The following is a 19,999-nucleotide window of genomic DNA, read 5'->3' on the forward strand; positions in this document are numbered from 1 at the left end:
CTTGAAATAAAGTGGTATTCCGTGGTTTCTGAGTAAGCACTTTTTGTACCATATAAAGGTGCTTTTTTTAAACTAGTAAACTTCATTTTTTTAAGTTTTTTTTTTTTTTTTTTTGAGGCAGAGTCTCACTGTATTGCCCAAGCTGGAATGCAGTTGCACAATCCTGGCTCACTGCAGCTTTGACCCCCCCAGGCTCAGGTGATCTTCTGCCTCAGCCTCCCAAGTAGCTGGGACTACAGGAGCGCCCACTACACCCAGCTGCTTTTTGTATTGGTAGTAGGGACGGTGTTTCAACATGGTGTCCACGCTGGTCTCAGACTCGAGCTCCAGTGATCTGCCTGCCTCTGCTTCCCAAAGTCCTGGGATTACAGATGTGAGCCACCATGCCCGGCTGTGTTATTTGTGTGCTTTTTTGAGACAGGGTCTCCTTCTGTTGCCCAGATTGGAGTGCAGTGGGGTAATCATACCTCACTGCAGACTCAAACTCCTGGACTCAACCTGAGTAGCTGTGACTAATTTTTGTTGTTGTTGTCGAGATGGAGTTTTGCTCTTCTTGCCCATACTGGAGTGCAGTGGCGCAATCTCAGCTCACCGCAACCTCTGCCTTCTGGGTTCTAGTGATTCTCCTGCCTCAGCCTCCTGAGTAGCTGGGATTATAGGTGCCTACCACCATGCCCAGCTAAGTTTTGTATTTTTAGTAGAGACGGGGTTTTGCCATGTCAGACAGGCTGGTCTCAAACTCCTGACCTCATGATCCTCCCACCTTGGCCTCCCAAAGTGCTGGGATTACAGGTGTGAGCCACCGTGCCCAGCCGTGACTAATTTTTAATAACCTTCCCCGCCCCGCCCCAGTGACAGGGGTCTCACTGTGTTGCCCAGGCTGGTCTTGAACTCTTGGCCTCCAGCAGTCTCACGCAGCTTCCCAAAGCGCTGGGATTACAGGCATTAGCCACTGCACCCATCCCTCCTGTGGTTCTTCAAAAGCACAGTGCTGATTGGCGTTCTCATCCTTAAAGGTTATCTGTAAATTAGCCCTTAGAACACAAACTGCTAATTCATCCTAACAGAGTGTTGCAATGTTAGCAGGCAAAGAAGACAGAAGAAGTTCTGAACTTAAAATAGAGCAGGGGCTGGGTGCAGTGGCTCATGCCTGCAGTCCTAGCACTTTGGGACGTTGAGGCGGGTGGATCACTTCAGCCCAGAAGTTCAAGAGCAGCCTGGGCAACATGGCAAAACCCCATCTCTACCAAAATTACAAAAATTAGCTGGGCCTGGTAGTGTATGCCTGTAGTCCCAGCCATTTGGGAAGCTGACGTGGGAGAATCTCTTGAGCCTGGGAGGTCGAGGCTGCAGTGAGCCAAAATTGCGCCACTGCACACTCCAGCCTGAGCAAGAGAATGGGACTCTATCTCAAAGAAAGAGCAAGAACAACTCAGGAGGTTGAGTGGAGTGAAGACCTTGCCGGTCCTGGTTTGTGTCCCTCTGATTTCACTTTAAAACTGAAGCCTCTTGGTCAGGCACGGTGGCTCACGCCTGTAATCCCAGCACTTTGGGAGGCTGAGGCAGGTGGACCACGAGGTCAGGAGTTCGATACCATCCTGGCCAACATGGTGAAACCCCATCTCTACTAAAAATACAAAAATTAGCTGGGCAGGGTGGTGCATGCCTGTAGTCCCAGCTGCTCAGGAGGCTGAGGCAGGAGAATCACTTGAACCCAGGAAGCAGAGGTTGCAGTGAGCTGAGATCGTGCCACTGCACTCCATCATGGGTGACAGAGTGAGACCCTGTCAAAAAAAAACACCACCAAAACTGAAGCCTCTCTTGTGATGCAGGTTTATCTTCAGCACTTTAACATCAGTACCTGTGGTCAGGCTTGCCCATGGGCTCGGTCGGGTGGAACCAAGGAAGGGCAGGGAGAGAGGAAAGTAACCAGGCCAGGGCGAGGGTTGCCAGAGAGCTGAATGCATTTAGCGTGCCTGTGTATGTGAGGCCAGTGGATTGCCTGAGACCAGGACTGGGTGTGTGTGTACCGAGAGAGGAATGGGCAGGGGGGCAAGTAGGTAGCCAGACACCAAGAAGGAGAGACCCTGTGAGTGGGGAAGGGGCCTGAGGGCGAATCCCGGCACAGCTCACCGTTTGAGTTGTACCCCAAGGCCTCCCAGGTGCAGGTGTGTGTCTCAGGCCTGGGGGTGGGGGCAGCCGTGCCCAGTGGGAAGAGAAACCACCTTATGCCTCGAGCTGGCATCTCTGCATGCCAGCACCATGGCCTGTTTATGACTGCATTCATCCATTCTTTCTGATATTTCAGTAATGATCTGGGATGACTTGAAGAAGAAGACCGTTATTGAAATAGAATTTTCTACAGAAGTCAAGGCAGTCAAACTGCGGCGAGATAGGTGGGTTTGGTATCAGTAATTCTTTAAAGCGGAATTCACTTTCTCTAAAGATGGCTGAATTACTTTTCTATTTTTGGCAGAAAAATGTTTAGGAAATGACGTATTAAGATGTTGGCCCCGGTCCGGGTGCGGTGGCTCACGCGTGTAATCCCAGCACTATGGGAGGCTGAGGTGGGCGGATCATGAGGTCGGGAGTTCTAGACCAGCCTGGCCAACGTGGGAAACCCTGTCTCTACTAAAAATACAAAATTAGCCGGGCATGGTTGCGCGTGCCTGTAGTCCCAGCTACTTGGGAGGCTGAGGAGAATTACTTGAACCTGGGAGGTGGAGGTTGCAGTGAGCTGACATCACACCACTGCACTCCAGCCTGGGCGACAGAGTGAGACTCCGTCTTAAAAAAAAAAAATGCCTCTAGGATCTTCTGCTTTGAAACCTTTCTTATTTTTCCAGACACAGGAGCATAAAAATATCACTTCTGCCGTGTTTTGCTCAATTGTGAACCTAGATGGAATGTTTAATGATGTCTCTCTGAACCCAGCGAGGTCCCTTAGGCTGACCTCCCTCCATGGGCACTCGCCTCCAGGTGGCGTGCTGGTAACCTGCCCCCAGGAACGATCCTTTTCTGCGTGGTATTTCCAGTGTTTCTCAGTTTCAGTACGATAAGAGCAGGAGCATGAAATGTCTGGGTCTGACTTTTGAGGAAGACGACTCTGATCATGTTTTTCTTTCCAGAATTGTGGTGGTTTTGGACTCCATGATTAAGGTGTTCACATTCACACACAATCCCCATCAGTTGCACGTGTTTGAAACCTGCTATAACCCCAAAGGTGAGAACTTGAGCAGACGGGCGGCCGTGGGAAATGGGTCCGTGTGGAGATGCGGCCTGTCCGGGGCATTTCCTTCTCCCAGCGGGTCTCTGTTTGAGCAGGGGGCTTGGCAAGAGTAGTCCTGAGCACAGGGGCGCCTCCAGGAGAGATGACTTTTCAGAGCCCGCAGCTCACCATCCCGAAGCCACCTTCTGACCAGAGTCACAGGGTGGGGGCTCTCACTCGGGGGAAATTCCATCACCTGTTCCCTCCCACCACCGATTTTGGCCACTAAGGACCCCCACAGTGAACCAGGAACCTATGTTTTCACCACGTTAGGAGCCACTGAGTTCTAGACTCAAGAGTTTCCTTCCCTTGTCTTCTGAATTGGAGGATTGTTTGTGTCTGACTTTGTCATTGATTGTACCATCTTTGTATATTTTTAAATTTAGGGGTTTTGCCCTGGCTTTGTTGGGGTATAATTTACATAAAACTCATTCATTTTAAGAATACCATTTGCGGCTGGGAGTGGTGGCTCACGCCTGTAATCCCAGCACTTTGGGAAGCCAAGGCGGATAGAGCTCGAGGTCAAGAGTTTGAGACCAGCCTGGTTAACATAGTGAAACCCCATCTCTGCTAAAAATACAAAAAATTAGATGAACGTGGTAGCAGGTACCAATCCCAGCTACGCGGGAGGCTGAGGCAGGAGAATCACTTGAACCTGGGAGGTGGAGGTTGCAGTGAGCTGAGATCGTGCCATTGTACTCCAGCCTGGACGACAGAGCAAGAATCCGTCTCAAAAAAAAAAAAAAAAAAAAAACAAACCGAGCTCGGTTGCAGTGGCTCATGTCTGTAATCCCAGCACTTTGGGAGGCCTAGGTGGCCGGATCACAAAGTGGGGAGATTGAGACCATCCTGGCTAACATGGTGAAATCCTGTCTCTACTAAAAACACAAAAAATTAGCCTGTTGTGCTGGCTACTCGGGAGGCTGAGGCAGGAGAATCGCTTGAACCCAGGAGGCAGAGGTTGCAGTGAGCTGAGATTGTGCCACTGCACTCCACCCTGGGCGACAGAGCAAGCCTCCATCTCAAAAAAAAGAAAAAAACCAGTCTCGTATCCTGGAAAACGTTCTTGGGATGGTCCCTCCCCACTCAGCTCTCAAGTTTTGTTTCTTTAGATGTGTCTGTCCTCCGTGTGTGTGTGCGTGTGTGTGTGTACGCGTGTGTGTGTGAGATGAGTCACAGCTGTTGGTCCCTTCGCCGTTTTTTGGCTGTTATGAGTAAGAAGTAAGAAGTGCCCTGCACGTTCCCATGCTGGGCTTTGGGTAGTTCTCATTTCTCTCGCGTTGACCCTGAGGGACTCGGCTGCCGGCTCGTGCTGTGGTTGTGCCTACCTGTGAAAGGCCGCCATTTGTTCTCCAGAGTGGCTGTGTCCTCTTGCGTCTCATCCATGTTATGAGCGTTCCGGCATCGTCAGTCTTTCTAGCGGTGGCCGCCCGTGTGTGTGATGATGTCTCACTGGTAACAGCACCTCCTTGTGGTTTTAGTTCGCGTTTCTCTGAGGACTGGCGGTGGCGATGCCTTTCCTTGTGGTTCTTGCCTTTTGAGATCTTTTGGTAAATGCCCCAAATGTTTTGCCCATTTTTTAGCTGGTGGTTTATCTTATCCTGGGATGTAAGAATTCTCTTTTTTTGGAGATGGAGTCTCACTCTGTCGCCCAGACTGGAGTGCAGTGATGCAATCTCAGCTCACTACATCTGGCGTGTGCTGTGTCCTGCGTTGCACGAGGGTTCAAAGACTTAAGAGGGAACGGTGGGGGATAAAGAAAGGCACAGACACGACATGGAGAAAGCTGGGCCAGGCGGTCTGAGAGGTAAGGCTGTCAGTCTCTTCGGCCCCGACCTGTCTCAGTGAACTTTATACGTTCGCAAAGCACGTAGCAGAGGGAGGGTGCAGTTACTTAGGGCGGCCTGTGGTTATTATTCTCATACTTCAGTTAACACACTTTAGCTAAAAACTGTCTTGCAGCAAGGTCAGTGAAAGCTGGTTCTCTCTCTCTAAGCCCATCTCTGTTCTACCCCGAGACATACACATCCTCCTGTTATGGTTTCACTTCTCTGGAGTTCACCCAAAGGTCACAGCGGCCTTGCTGCTGATCCCCCAGGGGGGTGGGGGGCTACTCCAACTCCCTACAACTGCAACCTCCTGGGTTCAAGCGATTCTCCTGCCTCAGCCTCCGGAGTAGCTGGGATTACAGGTGCCTGCCACCATGCCCGGCTAATTTTTGTATTTTTAGTAGAGATGGGGTTTCGTTATATTGGCCAGGCTGGTCTCAAACTCCTGACCTCAGGTGATTCGACTGCCTTGGCCTCACAAAGTGCTGGGATCACAGGGATGAGCCACTGCGCCTGGCCGTAGGAATTCTTTATATATTGTAGGTTTAGCCCTTTACTTGGCACACTTTTGCAAATATTGGTTAAAAGAGTCTTTGATGTTCTCTTCTACACATTTAGTAGCTTTACACCTAAAGTTAAGTCTTCGATCCATTTCAAGTAAATTTTATATTCAGTGTGAGGTACAAGCCTGGGTGGTTTTCTTTGTGGACATCTAACCTTGGTACCTTTGTTTAGATTAAATAAATACAAGTATTTTTCTGGACTCTTTGTTCCATTGATCTGTGTTTCTGTCCTTATGCCAATACCATCCTGCCTTGATGAGAGGTTTAAAGTAAATCTGAAATTAGGTAATATAAGTCTTCCAATCTCATTCTTATTTTTAAAAAAATGTGGGCTATTCTAGTGCCTTTGTTTTTCCTTATAACTCTTAATAGCAGCTGTCTTTCTTCAGGAATGCTTGCTGAGATGTTAGCTGTGATCACACTGACTCTGTAGACGAGTTAGATATTCATAGCAAATCTTCCGGCCCACAATCACAGCCCAGCTGTCTGTCAGATCTTCTGTGGTCTTCCTTTTCAAGGTGTTACTGTCCATGGACAGGTCTTGTACATCTGTTAATTTCTTCCTTTGTTTTTAATATTTTTATGCTGTTGCTGATAGAGCTGCTTTTAAAGTTTATAACTTGGCATTGCGTTTTCCGTAGCTAGAACTGCAACAGATGGACAGTTGGTAAAGTTGTTCAACATGTCTTCATTATGAGGAGTTCTCATGGGAGGTAGCTTTGCTTGGCTCTGATACGCTTTACAATGATAAGCCTTTTTCTTTTTTTTTTTTTTTTTGAGATAGAGTTTTACCCTGTCGCCAGGCGCCAGGCCGGAGTGCAGTGGCGGAATCTCAGCTCACTACAACCTCCGCCTCCCGGGTTTAAGCAATTCTCCTGTCTCAGCCTCCCAAGTAGCTGGGACTACAGGCGCACGCCACCATGCCCAGCTAATTTTTGTATTTTTAATAGAGATGGGGTTTCACCATGTTGGCCAGGATGGTCTTGATCTCTTGACCCCGTGATCCACCCGCCTCGGCCTCCCAAAGTGCTGGGTGTTTACAAGCGTGAGCCACTGCGCCCGGCTGAAAAGTCTTTAAATTCACTTTGTGGTTCTGATGTAAATGAAAACCCATGTTTAATTCTTACTGCTTATTTTTTTTGGAGAACTTGGGGGCAGAAAGTGGATTTTGGCTGTGAGAAATCAAAGGCAGTTCCTGAGAGGTGTCCTCTGTCTCCACGCAGGCCTCTGTGTCCTCTGTCCCAATAGTAACAACTCCCTTCTGGCCTTCCCGGGCACGCACACGGGCCACGTGCAGCTCGTGGACCTGGCCAGCACGGAGAAGCCACCCGTGGACATTCCCGCACATGAGGGTGTCCTGAGCTGCATTGCACTCAACCTGCAGGGAACAAGAATTGCAACTGCATCTGAGAAAGTAAGTGTGCTCCTCACCTTGTTGGCATCGTGCCTCCTGGAGCAGCAGGCTCAGAAAACTGGCCACTCCCTGTATCAAGACCCAAAGGTGGTGGGCCTACCCCAGCCTGGAGCCCCTCAGGGGCCCGTGGACCTGGCTGGTCATGTCACAGAGGGGTCGAGGTCTTCACAAGTTGTCTTGTGCCAAGGGACTGGTTTTATTTCCAATTGTTTACAAACAAACGTCTTGTAAAATATGATAAATTATTTGAAAAATCAAAACACAGGACGCCTGTAATCCCAGCACTAAAGCGGGCAGATCACTTGAGGTCAGCAACTCAAGAACAGCCTGGCCAATATGGTGAAATCCTTTCTCTACTAAAAATACAAAAATTAGCTCAGCGTGGTGGTTTTTGCCTGTAATCCCAGCCAGTCGGAAGGCTGAGGCAGGAGAATCACTTGAACCCAGGAGGTGGAGGTTGCAGTGAGCTGAGATTGTGCCACTGCACTCCAGCCCGGGTGACAGTGTGAGACTCCATCTCAAAAACAAAAGAAAAAAAAATACATACACGCCCGAGTTTCTTATCATTAGAATAGTCGGATGCGAAAGCGTGAACGTGTTGTCACAGACGTGGCAGAACCATAGCCTGATAACAGACAGCTGCAAACCCTTTTCACCTGCCCAGGGTTATGTCTTCATTGAATTGCCACCAGATTGTAACGGACAATATGGAAATATTGGACACATTATCTTAATTTGCCAGATCAGAACAGCTGTTCATTTAAAAAAATAATTTTAAATCTGGGGTTTTTAATACTTCCTTTTGCCTGAATTCAGATTTTTACAAAGAAAATTGGTGTCTTTGACTATAGTTTGCACGGAAGACTGCAAGCCCAGTGTTACTTTGTAGGAAACGATCAGCCGTGGAGTAGGGTGGGACCACAAGGCGGTGACGGCGCACATCTGTGGGCACGGTCTGCTGACGGGGTGGGGGCCTGCTCCAGCCCTTTCACCCGGTGCCGGTGCCAGCGCCACTTCTCCACACATGGGGACAAGCAGCTTGGGGTGCATGTCCTGCTCACTCCTGGGACTCAGCTGAGAACAGGGTTAATTATTTTTTAGGTAATATTTTTTACAGTGCTATTGTATTAGCAGCAAAATATATGTAATTTTGTATGGATTATAAATACGATTCCTCCATATTTTGTACATTTTTTTCTTACCCTTTTTGCCTTTATGTTCTCCTTCTCCACCTCCCTGCAACCTTTTCTTCTTCAGTAGAATCCCCGTTAGGAGCGTGGATCATGGCGTGCTTCCCCGCTTCCTGCCTCCTTAGCTCAGCAGTGCCCTCCGGGATGACCGGGTGGATGGGATTACATGGAGCCTCGCAGTATCTGTGACCTGTCCCACGCTGTTGGCGGTCACCCTGTGAGGCTGCTCCCGCCTTGTCCCCCACAAGCTGGGCTCCCTGCTGCACTCCCAGGAGCAGAGGGCTGCTGGGTTGAAGGATGTCGAGATTTTTTGTCGGATGTTGTCAGAGTGTTCCTCCAAAGACGCAACAGTGTTCGTTTTCCCAGCTGTCAGAATCAGCTGGAGAGTCCTCCACCTTCTGGAGGAGATGTCGAAAACACCCCCATGAGGTCTTGGGCACCTCTCTCGGGAAAGCCAGCGCAGTTGACACAAATGGTTTTAAGTCCTTTATTTTCTTGTGCCTTACCTCTTTCACCGCAGGATTCCTGTGCTGCTTTCCCTAGCTGTCTGAGGGAGTTAGGGTTCGGAGGAGGCTTCTCTAGACGAGGGCCATGTGTGGCGGGAGCAGGGAGCCTGGGTGTCCCTCCTGGGTGTCAGCCAGGGATGCCAGTGTCCAGAGTCAGTCCATGCTGCCTGGCCAGGAGCTTATCTCCTGAAGCCTCTCTTGACTTCTGCCCAGTGCTGTAGGAGCAGGAGCTACCGGCCAGCTCGTTCTCAGGGGCACAGCTGTGTGCTGGCAGTTGGAGGAGAAAGTTAGTCTTAGATGATGTGGGTGAGTCTGAGAAAGGCTTGTGTGGGCTAATGGGTTTGTGAAAGTAAATCATTTCAAAAACTAACAAAAAAGTTTCAAATCTTTGATAATGAAACACTTCACTGTTTTTCAAAGGGGACGCTTATAAGAATATTTGATACTTCATCAGGGCATTTAATCCAGGAACTGCGAAGAGGATCTCAAGCAGCCAATATTTACTGGTAAGGGCACTCCCGCCTTCACCTGGAGAACAGCTTTGGGCAGACAGCATGGAACTGGGCCTTTGGGACTTGGGAGAGCGGGTAGGAGCAGCCACCCTCCACCCCGGAAGACTAGAGGAGGGAGGCTGTCGGGCTGCTAGCGGGTTGGGTTCCAGCTTTTTAAATTGTGACTAATTTTAAGTTTTTATCACGGGAAAGTGCACAGAAGTAGAAAGAATGTTATAACTAACCCTGCTTCCCTGTTTATCAGTAGTTGCTGGTTTTTCTTGTTGTTGGGTTTTTTTTGTTTTGAGGTTTTTTTTTTTTTTTTTGAGTCAAGGTCTTTCTCTGCCGCCCAGGCTGGAGTACAGTGGCGTTATCATGGCTCACTACAGCCTTGACCTCCTGAGTAGCTGGAACCACACTTGTGCACCACCTCGCCTGCCTAATTGTTGTGTTTTTGTAGAGAAGGGTCTCACGTTGCCCTGACTGGCAGGCTCGGGTTCATCCCTGTTTATTTTTCGTCTTTCTGGTGTTTTTGCCAGTTTCACCTCTTCACCAGCACTCTGGCTTGTGTTTAAGGAAGTGCCGGAGACTCTGTTGGTTCCTCTGGTTCCAGTCTGTTACAGTCTGAGAGGCCACACTGCCACCCCACGGTGGTGTCCCTACAGCCTCGGAGGGGTCTAGTGCGGAAGCCCTGCTTGGGCAGGGTCTCACGCCCTGTGGCCACGGCCAGGAGGCCTGGTGCCTCTCCCTTCCCTAGCATTGAGCAGCATTTAGGTCTTTGTGATGAAAATGTAATTAATTTATAAATACAGTGGCTTTACTGGTGAGGTCCTGGGCCTTGTGGCGTGCAAAGCACACCCTTGTCTGCTCCCAGAACAGACAGCACGTGGCCAGTGCCTGCCCCAGCCCAAGTGACCTCCACAGGGGCAGCCTGTACCTCCTGGGGCCAGGATCGTTAGAGAGAATCTGTTTCTCACCCCAGTCTCATGAGAGCAGCCCTGAGCGGCATGTTGGGGGTGGTCTGCAGGATGCCCCTTCCTTCTCCCAGGCACACAGCTCATCAGCAACATTTGTGGGGCCCGTGGCTCACTGGATTGTGCTTTGTGGCTTCGACCTGTGGTGCTGTGGGGATGGTTGTTGGCTTGTTGAAGAAAGGGCAGTATTCAAGGTTGGCACCTCTGGTGTGGGAACCTTGTCTTCCCCGGTGCTGACAAGTGCTGTGGGTCGAGCCTCTGGACTCCTCCTCGTCCACTCAAGGCCTGAGGTGTGCTGGTTTTCTCTGTAGCATTAACTTCAATCAGGATGCGTCCCTCATCTGCGTATCCAGCGACCACGGCACAGTGCATATTTTTGCAGCTGAAGATCCAAAAAGGAATAAACAGTCCAGGTAGGTGTTGGGACGCCTGCTGGGGGGAAAAGCCCAAGGATGAAAGGAGTCCCCGTTGTTTCAGCGTGGACAGGACAGACCTCCCCATGCCAGCAGGACAATGTGGACAGACCCCCCATGCCAGCAGGGCAGTGTGGACAGACACCCCCCGTCAGCAGGGCAGTGTGAACAGACCCCCCCCGTCAGCAGGGCGGTGTGGACGGACCCCCCACGTCAGCAGGGCGGTGTGGACAGACACCCCATGTTAGCAGGGCAGTGTGGACAGACACCCCATGTTAGCACGGGAGTGTGGACAGACCCCCCCCATCAGCAGGGCGGTGTGGACGGACCCCCCACGTCAGCAGGGTGGTGTGGATGGACCCCCCACGTCAGCAGGGTGGTGTGGATGGACCCCCCACGCCAGCAGGGCGGTGTGGACAGACACCCCATGTTAGCAGGGCAGTGTGGACAGACCCCTCCCCCGTCAGCAGGGCGGTGTGGACGGACCCCCCCCCCCCATCAGCAGGGCGGTGTGGACAGACCCCCCCCCCCCCGTCAGCAGGGTGGTGTGGACGGACCCCCCACGTCAGCAGGGCAGTGTGGACAGACCACCCCCCACGTCAGCAGGGCGGTGTGGACAGACCTCACATGCTATCAGTGTTGAAGTCTTTTTCATCTAATTTGATACCTATTTAGGTTGGAAAATCAGTGCAGGCTGGCCGCAGCGGCTCACACCTGTAATCCCAGCACTTTGGGTGGCCGAGGTGGGCGGATCACCAAAGGTCAAGACTTTGAGACCAGCCTGGCCAACATGGTGAAACCTTGTTTCTATTAAAAATACAAAAAATTAACTGAGCATGGTGGCGGGTGCCTATAGTCCCAGCTACTCCGGAGACTGAGGCAGGAGAATCACTTGAACCTGGGAGGCGGAGGTTGCAGTGAGCCGAGATCACACTACTGCACTCCAGCCTGGGTGACAAAGCAAGACTCCATCTCAAAAAAAAAAAGATTAAAAGCAAAAATAGACTTTAAAAATCAAATCTTACAATAGGTTTTCTTATGCATAGCAAAAAAAAGTCATTAAAGCTAAAACTAGATTAAAGACCATTTTAATATTTTCAGCAGTGTTCTCAGTTCAAGCAGGTGACGTTCTGTAAACTTTCTTGCATGCAGTCACCCTTTCTTTGCTTCTTTGTCTTCACAGCTTGGCTTCAGCGAGTTTCCTTCCAAAATACTTCAGTTCCAAATGGAGCTTCTCCAAGTTTCAGGTTCCCTCAGGCTCTCCGTGCATTTGTGCCTTTGGAACAGAGCCAAACGCCGTCATTGGTGAGTGGTCCTTCCCGGAGAGAACGTCCCCGCCCACTCCACTGGGATCCATCCACTGAGCTTCTGACCCAGCTTCCCACAGACGTCCCACCACTGCGCTGTGGCACCCATGACCACCCAGTTCCCCTTACTTCTCATGCGGGCTGAATGTGTCCTGCTTACGGTCTACACGGCCGTTTGGGATGTCATCAGCACCCCTCCCTCCAGTTTCCCCAGGACGTCACTGGGACAGGGCTTCTAATGTTTGTAAAGACGACCAAAGAATGTTTGTTACCCCGTAGCCAGCACTAGGAGATGAGTTGTTACCCAAGACAGTCAGGGCTCCCGACTGCATGTGCCACGTGCTCTCAGCACAGAGCTGGGGCCTTTGGGGCTTTGAGAGCAGCTGCTTGGCTCTGAGAGGCACTTGGCAGTTCAGCTCCGTGGGACTCTTTGCTTTTAACTTGCCGGGAAAGAAACACACGGGTAAAGCTGTCTCCTTCTGTCCCAGCGATTTGTGCGGACGGCAGCTACTACAAATTCCTGTTCAACCCCAAAGGGGAGTGCATCCGAGACGTCTACGCGCAGTTTCTAGAAATGACCGATGACAAGCTGTGACTCCCGGCTGGGAGCGCCACAGCACCCACCGCCTCTCACCTTCAGGCTCTCAGGGCCGGTGCCAGCACCCCAGGGGCCTCCTGGGCCACGGGCTGGAGGGGCTGCCCAGGGACTTGGTCTTGAAGCCACACGTGGTTGTCTGCTTTCCTGAGGACTCCCATTTCCAGTATTAGAGAGAGAATCATCATCAAGAACCGTAGGCAGTGGCTGTTCCGATGAGTTCAGCTGTGACGTTTGCTTCAGCAGCGCCACTGCAGCCTCACCTGACAGGGGCTCCACACAGACCCGGGGACTGGGCCGAGTGTGGACAAGTTCAAGTGTGTTTTTGCGACAGATTCCATCATTCTGAGTCTGCTGTGGGGAAGTGAACAAGTGTGTAAATGTAAGTTCTTACATTATCAGCAGATTTAAATAGAACACCAGCAGCTTGCCTCAGAAAAGGAGAATAATTCTTTCTCGCGTCGGACATGAAGAAAAACGACCTGTAGAGAGAACACCGTGTGAATGTTTCCCTCGTGTGAGCCCAGCCCGTGGTCTTCTCCCTGCCCGCAGCGTGCTCATCTGTGGCTGTGTGTGGCGTCCCTGTCTCTTTTGGCGCCGTTAGAACAAGACAAACCCCAGGCCCACCCTAGAAGCCGAGCAGCCAGTCCTGGGCGCGTGTGGGATGGGGACTCCGTGGGGTGTCCTGGTTACATTCTGGGTGAAATCTCAGTTTCCCAGTTACGTGGAGGGAGCAGAGTGATGCACAGACTCTGAACATTGGATACGGGGGAAAGCATCCTTGAACTTCGGGGTCGTCTGCCAGAGCAGGGTCCGGGAGCGCCCGCTGCTGTGGAGGGAAGCACCTTGGTCTGGTCTCTAAGCCCCGCCATCTCCCCTCCCCTCGTCTATAAGAATAGCCACACGCTAACATTTGGGAAGGAACGGCACAGAACTTAGCATCTGGTAACTAAAACAGGTTACAGGCTCTACATTGTCCGCTACTTGGGTATATATTTACTTTCCTTAAATTCCCTTTAAAGAAACTTTATTTTATGGTTCTGATTTCAGATTGCAAACATAGAAAATCTGCACAGCAGCAAGTCCTCGGTTTTGCCAGTTGCTTTACCATTAGTTACTGTCACGTAATCAACTAACTTTGTATGTGGCTTTTGATGTATGCATGTTACTTTTATGTGTATTTAATCATGAAGTTTAATTTTGCACACTTATTTGTAATGTTTCTTTTAAATAAAAGTGACTAATTTTGTTGTACTCTGGACCTGTCATGGGAAGTGGAGTTGTATGTATGATGCAGCCACAGTCGTCTTGTTTTGAGAATCGGGTTGGACCGTAGGCTTCAGAACAGCCTGTGGGACAGGACAAGGTGGAAGGCAGGGCCGCTGGGGGCCGAGCCTAGGGCTTCCCTGGCTGTGTCAGGGACAGCGCTTCTGGAGGAGGGAAGAGGAAGTGTGTCTGTAGCAGCCGCAGGTGGCTCTGGGAGCCGGCAGAGTGAAGGGTGACTGTTGGCGGCAGCGTATCCCTGCGTGTGACGCGGCCGCTGCTGTGTGCTGGGGTCTCTGCTGAGCCGGGGTCACCTTTGACTTGTCTAACGCTTGGCTCCGCGTTGGGGAGAAGGTCCCACACAGTTGTGTGATGACCGGTTTGTAATGTTAGACTAGGGGAAATCCGACACGGGTGGGTTAGGGTTAGGGTTAGCACAACTGATGCATGCGGCGGGCGTGGGGCAGTCCCAGGTTCCTCTGTCACAGGCCCGTTCATTAGGAACACGGTGAGGGCCTGCAAGGACGTCCCTCCCGTGAGGCCCTGTCACCACAGCCCCTCCCAATCACCGTAGAGTGGGAAGGACCCAGCGTCTCCAGCGCTGGGGACTCTCGGGGAGCAGCAGGCTGCTTTTCAAATGGAACTCATGGGAAGCGTGATGTGGCCAGGCTGCTGCTTCCCCCAAGAACCTCCTGTGCCCAGGACACGGGGGTGAAGGGACTCGAGAAGCCCTCGCTGGATGGCTTATTTTTCCAGCCACCGCCTCAGACGGTGCCTGCTCAGCAGCTTTCCTATCTGATGATACAGGTGCATGGGCGTGGATGACTCCGGCTGTGTTTCCGGTCTGCCCGCCCTCCCCCACGGCCCTGGGATGTCTGTGGGGACCGGTGGCTTGTGCCCTGTGGAACCCAGCCCCCACCCACACCCACCCTGGGTTTGACAGTGACGCCTGTGTGAATCCCTGGCCCCTCCCTGTGACCACCACTGTAGTCGGGGCGCTGGCCCTCTGCAGCCTTCTGTGACCAAAGGGCTTTATGGTTGTGTTTTCTTCCTGCAACCGAACCAAGCTTCTGTTTGCCGGAGACCTTTCACGAGACTCAGTCCTCATCTCTCTTCTGTTGTGTCAGGCATTTGGTTGGTTATTTTTGAAACTTGCACCAAAATTTTTCTCTTCCAGATGGATCAGAAAATACAGAGAAAAAACATTGCTAGTGCAGAGAAGGAAATAAACAATTAAAAAAATAAAAACAAAATCTTCCTTGTAAAATAAAGAACATACAGAAAAACAGAAAGTTGTAAGCAAAATTGCCCTGTGTTTCTGCGTCCAGAGAAGGTCACTCTTGGACAGCCCCACACCTGAATGTAAAATTTATTTTTACTTAAAATTTTTTTTTGGTAGAGATGGGGTTTCTTCTCTGCCTCCTGGACTCAAGCAATTCTCCTGCCTTGGCCTCCCAAAGTGCTGGGATTACAGGCATGAGCCTCCATGCCTGGCTGCATTTTTTATTTCAGATGTATTTATTTTTTTTTTATTATTATTTTTTTAAAACAGAGTTGTGCCCTTGTTGCCCAGGCTGGCGTGCAGTGATGCAATCTTGGCTCACTGCAACCTTCACCTCCTGAGTTCAAGCCTCCCGTGCGCCACCACGCCTGGCTAATTTTTGTATTTTTAGTAGATACGGGGTTTCTCCATGTTGGTCAGGCTGTTCTCAACTCCCGACCTCAGGTGATCCACCTGCCACATTCATTTTCCCAGAGTGCTGGGATTACAGGCGTGAGCCACCGTGCCCGGCCTGTACCTGTTAGTTCTAAAGCTGGTTTCTAATTTGTGGCTAAGGATGTGCATCTGCCCGTCTGTAGTACTCTACATGTATTAAAATCCTCATCTGCTAATTCCAGCATCTGGGTCTTCTCGCAGGTCTCCTGATGTGCCTTAATTGGGAGTGGGGACAAACTTGCCTGACTGTGGGTCTGGTACATATAGGTTGTACAGGGAGCACTGCAGATGGTACGTTGTAGACACGTACTGTAGGCAGTTACTGAGACTGAAGTCACTGCATTGCAAGTCTCCCCAGGGGCAGGGCTGGTCAGGGCTGGGAGCGGAGAAAGCAGCAGACACGCCACTTAGGGCTGACCGTGCAGGTCTTGCCTCCAGGGGAATGGCTGTTCACTTTGTGAAGTGACTTTGCTGCGTCTGTCACAATGATGACACTTGCCTTTTACTCTGTTAATGTGGGACATCACATTGATTTGTGAATGTTCAGCCAACCTCGCTGTCCTGCAGGAAAGCCCGTGTGGTGTTACCCTTAAATGCTGCTGAATTCCACTACTATTTGGGGATTTTTGTGTGTGTGTATATTTATGTTTTTGTTTTTTAAGAGATGGGTTTTCAGCATGTTGGCCGGGCTGGTCTCGAACTCCTGAGCTCAGGTGATCCACCCACCTCGGCCTCCCAGAGTGCTGGGATTACAGGAGTGAGCCACCGCGCCCGGCCTATGTGTATTTTTGCGAGGGATTCTGATTTGTGATTTTATTTTCTTGTAGTCTCCTTGCCACGTTACGGAATTACCGATCAGGTTAGTAATTTTGTGGTTTTCACAATTTTAAAATGATTTCTTACGCAACATCCATGAAAATGGAGACATAAAATGAGTTTTAACAAAAGAAGATGTGGCCTTGAGATTGGGACAAGCAGTGAAATGCGATTTCTTTTATAGCTCTTTTCAAGAGAAACGCCACCATCTGTAGAGGCCGTGAGTCTTCTGGCGTTTGCTCCGAGCCTCCCACGGACACCTGCAGCACCATCTTGAATTGTCCCTGCTGGCTGCCAGCCAGGCAGAGTCCTGTCGTCTGTGTAAGACATTGCAGACGGTGAGTCTGACGCTTCCGGGGTGTGTGACTGACAGCAACTCCTTATCTCCTAGTCCCTCATGGGCACATGGGAAAAAATGGTCAAGGAGCTGGCCAGATACTGCAGAAGAGGGCGTCTTGCTGACCTCAGCCGATGTGTGACTCCAGAAGACGGCAGCATTTTTCTGCCTCAATTTCAGTATTTGCGTAGGGGCTGAACGTCACGCCTCACATTACTTACCGTCTTCAGCTTGTACTGACAGCTGCGCATCCTTCTTCTTTTTGTCACCCAGGCTGGAGTGCAGTGGCGCAATCTCAGCTCACGGCACCCTCTGTCTCCTGGGTTCGAGTGATCCTCCAACCTCACTCAGCTTCCCACGTAGCTGGGACTAAAGGCATGCGCCACCACGCCCAGCTAATTTTTTTGTAGAGATGGCATCTCTCCATGTTCTCCAGGCTGGTCTTCTCCTCCTGGCCTGAAGCAGTCCTCCTGCCTCAGCATCCCAAAATGTTGGGATGACAGGCGTGAGCCACCATGTGCAGCCATGCTTTCATTTCTTTTGTCTGGCTCTGTCACCCAGGCTGGAGTGCCGTGGTGCAATGAAGGCTTGCTGCAGCCTCGACCTCCTGGCTCAAGTGATCCTTCTTCTTCAGTTTCCCAAACAGCGAGGACCATAGGCATGCACCAGCATGCCTGGCTAATTTCTTCATGTATTTTGCTTGTTTGTTTTTTAGACAGAGTCTCACTTTGTCACTCAAGCTGGAGTGCAGTGGCTCAACCTTGGCTCACTGCAAACCTCTGCCTCCCGAGTAGCTAGGATTACAGGTGGGCACCACCACACCTGGCTAATTTCTTGTATTTTTAGTAGAGATGGGTTTCACCATGTTGGCCAGGCTGGTCTAGAACTCCTGAGCTCAGGTGATCCGCCTATCTCAGCCTCCCAGAGTGCTGGCATGACAGGCGTGAGCCACTGCACTTGGGCTATCTGGCTCATCTTTAATTTTGTTTTAGAGATGGGGGTGTACCTTTGTTGCCCTGCTTGGTCTCAAACTCCTGGATGGAAGTGATCCTCCTGCCTTGCCCTCTCAGTGTTGGGGTTCCCTGTGTGAACCACCCATGCCTGGCCTTAATTTCCTTTTTGATTGTTTATTGCTAGTGCATATAAATACAGTGTATTTTTGTCTTGATCTTGTACACTGCAGCACTGCTGAAATCTTTTGTCAGCACTAGTAGTTTGAGTGTGTGTGTGTTTCTATGGAAGTTTCTTTTTTTTTTTTTTTTTGGAAACAGAGTCTCGCTCTGTCGCTGGGAGCCAGGCTGGAGTGCAATGGCGAGACCTCGGCTTACGACAACCTCCACCTCCCGGGTTCAAGCAATTCCCCTGCCTCAGCCTCCTGAGTAGCTGGGATTACAGGCGCGCGCCACCATGCCCAGCTAATTTTTGTATTTTTAGTAGAGACGGGGTTTCACCATGTTGACCAGGATGCTCTCAATCTCTTGACTCATGATCCGCCCGCCTTGGCCTCGCCTCCCAAAGTGCTGGGATTACAGGCGTGAGCTACCGCGCCCAGCCAGAAGTTTCTATGCATGCTCATTCCATCTGCAGGGAGAGTTTCACTTCACACCTTCCAGCGTGGATGCCTGCCTTTCTTCTCTTGCCCGATTGCTCTGGCTGACTTCTGTACGATGCTGACGAGCAGTAGCTGAAAGTCGGTACTGGTGTCCTGTTCCTGATCTTAAAGGAAAAGCTTCCAGTTTTTCAGTGCCGCGTATGTGTACATTTAGCTCTGGGTCTCTGCATTTTTCCTGCTTGGATTTCAACAAGCGTATTGGATGTGTAGATTCATGTCTTTATCAAATCAGGAAGTTTTCAGTGACTCCTTGCTCAAGTGTTTCTTCTTCCTCTTTCTCTGCTTCGGGGAGTTCTCATAAGCCTGTTTTTACAGGTTGATGGTGCTGAAGGTCCCTTCCTCTTTACTCTTCCCCCATTTTTCTTTTCTGTCTGTTGCTTAGACTGGGTGATTTCACTGATCCTACCTTCAGGTTCACAGCTGCTTTCGGATGCCTGCTCGGATGCCTGCTGAAATCTGCTGTGAAATGCCTCTAGTGAATTTCTTATTTTAGCTATTTTGCTTTTCAGTCCTAGATTTTGTTTAGTTTCTTTTTATCATTTCTATTTTCTGTTACTTCAGCTTTTTCATACACTATTCGTATTTCTTTCTTTTCGGGGTGGGGGAGGGACAGTGTCTTGCTCTGTTGCTCAGGCTAAATTGCAGTGGTGTGATCACGGTGAACTAAAGCCTTAACTTCCCAGGTTCAAGCAGTCTCCCACCTGAACCTTCAGACGAGCTGGGGCCCAGACACATGTTAGCTAACTTTTGTTTCAGACAGAGTCCCACTGTGTTGCCCAGCCTGGCCGTGAGCTCCTGGGATCAAGCTCTCCCCCCACTTTGGCCTCCCAAAGTGCTGAGACTGAGATGAGCCACCACACCTGCCTTCCATTAGTTCTTTGTCCCTGGTTGCCTTCGGCTCGAGCATGTTTAAGACAATTGTTTGTCTAGTGGAATCTCCTGGCTTCTTCAAGAATGGCTTCTGTCAACATGTCCCCTGCCCGAACCGCATGAAAGGCTCATGGTTTCCTGTTCCTTCGTATTTTTTTTTTTTTTTTTTTTTTGAGTTAGAGTCTCACTCGTCAGCCAGGTTGGAGTGCAGTGGTGAGGTCTCTGCTCACTGCAGCCTCTGTCTCATGGGTTCAAGCGATTCTCCTGCCTCAGCCTCCTGAGTAGCAGGGATCACAGATGCCACCACCACACCTGGCTAGTTTTTGTATTTTTAGTAGAGACGGGGGTTTCTCCATGTTGGCCAGGCTGGTCTCGAACTCCTGACCTCAAGTGATCCACCCGCCTTGGTGCTGGGATTACAGGCATGAGCCACCGCACCCGGCCTTACTCCATTTTCCTAGGGATCTAGCGACATACGCATCAGACTGTTTGATCTTGTCCTGCAAGTCTCGGTTCATTTTTGTTTCCCAATGTTTTTCTGTTTATTTACTGATTTTTTTCGTTTGGTTCATTTCAAGAGAATCTGCCCTTATTTCACAGAGCATGGCTATAATAACTGTTCTTCATCTGCTATTTCCAGTATCTGGGTCATGTCAGGGTTGACAAGCGGTCTTTCCCCTTGAGGGTTGAGAGTTTTCTGGCTCTTTTTATGTTTAGTGATTTTGTACCCTAGGCATTCGGCATACCTTGACACTAACCTAAAAGTCCTATTAAATCCTCTGCAGAATGTTGAGTTTTGTCTCAGCAGGCAGGTAACCGGGTTATGTTCTGACT

General features: G+C 50.3%; 1 protein-coding gene across 4 annotated transcripts in view; it reads left to right on the top strand.

Moving 5' to 3' along the window:
* The window catches only part of WDR45B (WD repeat domain 45B), a 42,925-nt gene that overhangs the window by 19,587 nt on the left and 3,339 nt on the right, over window positions 1–19,999 (top strand). For 2 of the 4 annotated variants that reach the window (XR_010339843.1, XR_010339842.1), the window contains exons 4-11: window positions 2,309–2,396; window positions 3,129–3,223; window positions 6,884–7,074; window positions 9,191–9,276; window positions 10,547–10,648; window positions 11,832–11,953; window positions 16,358–16,389; window positions 16,531–16,684. Coding sequence is in view for 2 of the 4 variants with exons in the window: in XM_021666332.2 (XP_021522007.2) it covers window positions 2,309–2,396; window positions 3,129–3,223; window positions 6,884–7,074; window positions 9,191–9,276; window positions 10,547–10,648; window positions 11,832–11,953; window positions 16,358–16,389; window positions 16,531–16,623 (809 nt within the window). In the remaining 2 variants the exon portion in view is untranslated. Of the gene's footprint in view, window positions 1–2,308; window positions 2,397–3,128; window positions 3,224–6,883; window positions 7,075–9,190; window positions 9,277–10,546; window positions 10,649–11,831; window positions 11,954–12,443; window positions 13,812–16,357; window positions 16,390–16,530; window positions 18,993–19,999 lie in introns of those variants that run through there. The other 2 variants (XM_021666332.2, XM_021666333.2) reach the window with 2 other exon arrangements.

This window comes from Aotus nancymaae, unplaced genomic scaffold (assembly GCF_030222135.1).
Source record: "Aotus nancymaae isolate 86718 unplaced genomic scaffold, 86718_ANA_hifiasm-v0.15.2.pri h1tg000089l, whole genome shotgun sequence".
Classification (NCBI taxonomy): Eukaryota; Metazoa; Chordata; class Mammalia; order Primates; family Aotidae; genus Aotus; species Aotus nancymaae.